This window comes from Lontra canadensis, unplaced genomic scaffold (assembly GCF_010015895.1).
Source record: "Lontra canadensis isolate GAN:19392208 unplaced genomic scaffold, GSC_riverotter_1.0 scaffold1524, whole genome shotgun sequence".
In the NCBI taxonomy this organism is placed as follows: domain Eukaryota; kingdom Metazoa; phylum Chordata; class Mammalia; order Carnivora; family Mustelidae; genus Lontra; species Lontra canadensis.
The window spans coordinates 2,914-9,484 of record NW_022632508.1 but is presented as its reverse complement, the minus strand read 5'-3'; the positions used below and the strand labels follow the sequence as shown (position 1 = coordinate 9,484).

Sequence of the window (6,571 nt, the reverse complement as noted above, 5' to 3'; positions counted from 1 at the left end):
TTTGCCGAGCACTTCCTTTAACCACGATGTGGTCTTCAGGCTGCACTGGGAGCGCTACAAGGGCAGGGATTTTGTTTGGTCCCTGCTGGACCCAGCCCCTAAAACAGTGTCTACAGATAACAGATGTTCAAGAAGTAGTTGTTGGAAGAATGAAGTAACACACAGAGAACCACAGGGAGCCATATGAAGGAGACATCTAACTTTGGGACCGTGCAAGAAAATTTCATACAGATGGGCACTGGATTTGGGTTGTCAAACATCCCAGTGCTATGGTCACTGAAGAAAAACTGGCTTCCTATTGATGAGGGCCCCCAAGGCCCCCTTCATGTCACTGTTGCGTAGACTGTAGATGAAGGGGTTCAGCATGGGAGTGACCACAGTGTACATCACCGCAGCGGCTGTGTCCTTCTGGGCCGTGTGGGAGGACGTGGGGCTGAAATAAACCCCAATGAGTGTCCCGTAGAACAGGGACACCACAGACAGATGAGAGCCACAGGTGGAGAAAGCCTTCTGCTTGCCTCTCGTGGAGGGGATCCTCAACACCGTGGCAAAGATGCATGTGTAGGAGACCAAGATGCCTACAAAAGGAGTGATAGTGGGTAGGGCACCCACTGTGTACACCATCACATTATTGAGAAAGGTGTCAGAGCAGGCCAGCTTCAGCAGAGGGCTGAGGTCACAGAAGAAATGCGGCACCCGGTTGTGGGTGCAGAATGAGAGGCGAGTCAGTAACACTGTGTGGGTCAGAGCATTGCCGAAGGCTGCAGTCCAGGATGCAGCCACCAGGAGGCCACAGAGCTGTGGTGTTACAGACCTGGCATAGTGGAGAGGGTGACAGATGGCCACATAGCGGTCATAGGCCATGGCGGTCAGCAGGAAGCTATCGATGCCAGCAAACCAGATGAAGAAGAACATCTGGGTCAGGCAGCCTGCATAAGGGATCCCTTGGTGCCCTGACACGTGGTTGGCCAGCATCTTGGGGATGGTGGTGGAGGTGAAGCAGATGTCCACAAAGGCCAAGTTAGCCAGGAAGAAGTACATGGGGGTGTGGAGTCGGGGGTCAGTGGCGATAGCCAGGATGATGAGCAGGTTCCCCAGTCCCGTGACCAGGTACATAGTCAGGAAGAGCATGAACAGCAGCTGCTGTTGCTCGGGGTTCTCTGAGAGCCCCAGGAGCAGGAGCTCAGAGACAGAGGTGACATTTGCCCCTTGCATGGCCATCCTGGATCAATCAGAAAGGAAACCTGAGAGTTGTCCAGGGTCCTGATCGCGGCCAACCCTTCCACTGCACCCTGATCTCATCCCCTCTCCTTAGTTCAGACGTTCGTGGATTCTTCCCACTCTTTCCTGCAACGGGACCCCATCCACCCACCTGTTTGCTGCATCCTTTCCATCAGTGACACACCAGTCATTCCCCACAAGCCCCCGGCAGGATCGGTGGACAGCACCAAGCGTGCGGACCATTTCTCACCTGCAACCCCTACACCTCGATGCCCCAGGTGGTCAACTTGTTACAGTATTGAGCTCAGCCAGCACACGGGGTAAGATGGAAATGTGGGCATTAACACCCCCAAGAGTGAGTTACAGCTGGCAGAGGACCTGTCCTTGTTGGGTGGCTCCCCTTGCCTTCATCAGTTTTGAGATAGGCAGTTCTGAGGTGTGTTCTCTTGGGGATCCCTAGAAAGATTCCCCCCTCACGTGCCCCAAGTGCACCTCTGTTTCCCCATGCCTCTCTTCTCCAAATACTCATTAGATATCCTGGGATTACTTCTTAAACATACAATTTGCCCTCAAGTACTTGAGTGAGAACCTGCTTGGGGGAGAATCCAAAGTAAGACTCAAGGATTCTGGAATTTCTTCCACCTTTGAGAGAATCCCTTCTTTGTCCCCAATAGCCCTCCAGCTTCTGCCCCCTTTCTTTACTTCCCTGGAATGAGCACTCCTCAAAAATATTGCCTATTCTTGCATGTATAGAACAGCCATGACCTCCTGTTGCCACTCCAAGGCTAGTATGCAGCCAGTATGTGCCAGAACATTTGTCCGTTGCTACAATCTGGAAATATTTGGCTAGAAGATACCCTCATGGTAATTCCAAAGAGGAGTAAAATTAATTAACACAAATTATAAGGTAAACTCAAGATTTCTATTTCCCTGTTGTTGGAGGTTGCAATGAGTTTCGATGCACCGGCAACATCTGAGAAGTGTTTGCAAAACTTTTTGTCAGTTTGGCTATTGTCACTGTGAATGGCGTGGTCACGTGCTTATGATCTGCACTATGGGAGAGGGACTAGTCTGTCAGTATCCTCAAATCTGAGGTTGACTCTGGATTTAGATAGTTAAGATTTACTTTGCTGCTTACTGTTTGTGCATTCTAATTTTTGCATAAGTGTGCAGTGTTTGGATAATGATCAATTCAAGTTTATAATAAGGCATTATGGGAAAGTATCCAGAATGAAGAGGCAACAGAGCTTGGTTAAACTTTTCAAGGTTCCTATTAAATATCATGAAGAGTACTCTGCTGGATTTGTGGGAGAACAGAGGAGGAATGTTATTCACAGTGATCTGTTTCCCAGCTACATCCGATGCTAGCAGAAGTCAGAACAACCTGAAACGGTTGTGCTTCTGCATAAGACTCACTGTAAAATATGACAACTCATTTATATTTTTTGCAGACTACTATTTAACACTGAAAATATGGGTGGTTTGTAGTAACAGGTGAAGGAAATATTGGATCCAAATACTGCTCAAAAGCTGTTCACTGAGATTGGAGATGTTGACACCTGATTTCATTTGAATGCCATCATATTTAGTTCATTTGGGCTCAAACAAAGAAAATTTATCATAGTCAAGGACAAAAGATGAAAATAATGTCGTTATTAAGTGTCACACTAAAAAACAAAGGAATAATAAAAAGTTCCTGGAAAAAATTGCTTTATGTCCAAATATGTTGGTAAAGCAGACAGAAAGCATTTAGAAAGCAATATGTCTTTTAAAATACTCTGATGTATTGTTAAAAGTCATTGAGACTTTTCAGATATGATATAATTAATAAAACATCAAAACCATAATATCGATATTGGCATGACAATTGCCATCCAGACTGATGGATTTGCTTGTGGCAAAACCCATCCCCTGAAAAGAGAAAATAGTTTGGTGTAGAATTACTCAAATAAGGAAAACCTCAACCATGATCCATGTCACTAAAGTTGTTTCCGTAATTAATTTTAGAAATGTAACTCACAGACATAATGTAAGTCCAGAGTTTTGTGCAAATCATGCAGACCTTTCCGGATGTTAATTTGGTATCATTGAAGCCTCTTTCTTCAGCTTTTGCTGGATGATTCAAAGAAGATAACAACAAAAATGGAGGACTTTAAATATGCTTCTTAAAATGTTACATATGCCGCCATGCATCCAGTAAACACAGAGAATAATTCAATGTGTGTGAAGAGCTGGGGATTGAAAAAGAGAGAATTGGAAGTGTATTTGAGTGTGAATGGAAAAAACTGAGGAGCTAAGACTGCAAAGAACATCCTGGAAATCTTGTCAGGTCCTATAAATTCTCAGTAATAATAGTGAGAAAGGAGTCAGCACTTAGAAAATAAAGATGTGTATTTTTTGGTTTGTCTTTAGATTTTAAGAGTTGGCATTAATAAATACAATTCTAGGGGCACGTGGGTGGCTCAGTCAGTTGAGCGTCTGACCTTGTCTCAGGTCATGAACTTGGGTCCTTGGATCAAACCCCTGTTGAGCTCCCTGCTCAGTGGGGAGCCTGCTTCTCCCTCTCTCTCTGCACTTCTCCCCCTACACATGCTCACTCTCTCTCTCTCTCAAATAAATAAATTAAATTAATGCAATTCTAATAGGGACATCAACACCCTATCTAGTTTTATAAGAAAGGAATAGTTGGGTTATTAAAGTTGGTGATAATTTGGTATATAAAAAGAACTGAACACACAAAAATAAGTGAAAAAAACGCCCACTGAGACAGAAGTGTGAGATATTACAGGAATGAAGAAACATGGGATGCTACCTGAAATCCAACAAAATAAGTATCGATCCCCAGGTGTGGGGGCCGGGAGATTATTTGGGGGTCCAAGACTAAATTTCATAAAAATGAAACTGTTATTTGATGACAAGAGTAAAAATACATCCATTTATCAAATCCTAAAAGTTGATCAAAGTCTATTTGTGAAGATCAGTGGGACAAATATTAAGAAAATCAAGCTCTTCAAATAAATAGGACAATTAAACCATTGCTAGAGCTTCATTGGGTGGAGAGATATCAAATATACAATACTCTCAGACGGGACTAAGAGAGCTAGGACTTTGCATTCAGTAAAATTGTTTGTTTAAAAAAACAGTTTGCTCAGTAGAAGGCAAGAGAGGACTTTAGCACCTTAAACAACAGTATTGATGTTAAGAGAAAATCTTGATTTTTTTGAAGTTGCATGTGACCTAAGGGCCATCACCTTGAGCTATCCCTCTCACCGTCTTTCCCTCCTCATTCTGATCTCACATCCTACTCTCCATTGCACTCATTCTGGTGTCATTGACAGTCCCTGAACAAGCCAGGCATGCTCCTGCCTCGGGGCCTTTGCACTGTGTTCCCTCCACTTAGAACATTCTTCATTCTTCTCCCCAGATAGCCACATGGCTCCGTTTCCCACTTCCAGCCCCTAAAATAACATCTTCATGAAGCAGACAGGAGGAAATGTTTACAGAAGTAAACTAGATCCTGTTCTTCACATAGCACCCTTCTCTCCATTATATGTAGAGGACAATTCCAAATCCTGGTGCAGCCACTATGGAAAACAATATGGAGAGTTCTCAAAAAATTAAAAAGGAAATGAAAGCAGAATGTCTGAGAGCTATCTGCAACCCCACATTCCTCGCTACGTTATTCACGGTAGCTGAGTTCTGGAAACAACCCAAGTGTCTGTCAGTGGATGAAGGGATCAAGAAAATGTGGCATATACATGATTGGAATATCGATCAGCCATGGAGAAGAAGGAAATCCTGCCATTGGAGGCAACATAGAAGGGTCTTGAGGGTCTTGTGCTAAGTGAGATAAGCCAGATGGAAAAGGACAAACACAGCTTGGTATCACTTACGTGCAGAATCTCAAGCCAAACAAAACACATATCTTACAAAGTCTAGCCCCTGCTGACCTCCCCAGTTTCTACTCTTGTCATGGTCCTCCAACCACAAGGATGGGTCCAAGCTTGGCCCTTCCTCAAGGACTTCCTCTTTCCTCTGCCTTGAGCTTCAGGAGCCCTTTCCAGATTCAAGATCCAGTGCAGATCCTTCCTCCTCCTCCGAAGCTCAACCCACAGGGGCTGCTGTTTCCTCTGTCCTCTCAGGACTGTGTTCTCTGAAACTGAAGAAGAGCTTCCTCCCGAGGACCCTGTGCCTACGGCTCTGTCTCTCTCCTCCCCTGCCCAGGAAGTCAATGTTGTGCCCTGTTGCACTTGGTAGTGGAGTCGTGGACCACTGACGGAGCATCTTCAGTCTGCATTCCCCAAGCTGTGGATGAGAATTCTGAGATGATGGCAAACACAGGGACCCCTCCAAACCCTGCAATTCCACCACAGAGGAATCCTCTAGAAGGTGTGTGGTGAGACTTGTTCAGGGAGGTTTGGAACGAGTAGTGCTCATCCACAGTAGGGGTGCATATGTCCTTTGGGACACTCTTAATCAGTGGACATTTCTATAGTCACAGGAATGGAGTAATCGTGGAACTGCTCTCACGAGTCAGGAGAAATCTTGAAAGCAGGGACAGAAGAAAACCACAGAAGGATGTGTGTAGAATCACATTACTCATGTGAAATTTAAAGACAGGCCACACGATTCTGTGGATCGCTGGTGGATACATCCCAGAGAGTAAAGGTGCAAATGTGCATGGGAGTGACCCACGCTAGTTGTAGGATGTCCTTATCTCAGGACCAGGGGGAGGGAGGGAGGGAGGAAGGGGTGTGATACAGGCATATGGGAGTAGGGTAATGGAGGGGGAATGTACAGAGATGTTTCACTTCTTCTTTTTTTTTTTTTAAAGATTTTATTTATTTATTTGAAAGAGATTACAAGTAGGCAGAGAGGCAGGCAGAGAGAGAGAAAGGAGGAAGCGGGCTCCCTGCTGAGCAGAGAGCCTGATGCGGGGCTCGATCCCAGCACCCTGGGATCATGACCTGAGCCGAAGGCAGAGGCTTTAACCCACTGAGCCACCCAGGTGCCCCGATGTTTTACTTCTTAATCTGAACGATGCATACAAGCCGGATTCCAGCCTGAAGTATGATCTATGCTTTTTAAAAGATATTATTTACTTATTTGAGAGAGTGTGCAAAGGGAGAGAGATCCAGAGTGCGGGAGGGGCAGAAGCAGGTCTGCACTGATCAGGGAGCCCAACACGGGGCTCAATTCCAGGACCCGAGATCAAGACCTGAGCTGAAACAGATGCTTAACCGACTGAGCCACCCAGATAACCCAAGATATGTTCTTTGGAACACCTGCAATAGCGCACACACACACACACGCACACACGCGCACACATGCACACGCACGCGCACACACA

General features: G+C 45.4%; 1 protein-coding gene across 1 annotated transcript; it reads right to left on the bottom strand.

The window, feature by feature from the left end:
• Positions 1-273: 273 nt before the first annotated feature.
• Positions 274-1,215, bottom strand: LOC116863535 (olfactory receptor 1361-like). The gene has a single exon (XM_032850973.1). The coding sequence runs from the start codon at positions 1,213-1,215 to the stop codon at positions 274-276; it is 942 nt and encodes a 313-aa protein (XP_032706864.1).
• Positions 1,216-6,571: the final 5,356 nt, after the last annotated feature.

Excerpts from the sequence above, each read along its gene's own strand:
- LOC116863535 (XM_032850973.1), bottom strand. The coding sequence starts at position 1,215 with ATGCAAGGGGCAAATGTCACCTCTGTCTCTGAGCTCCTGCTCCTGGGG.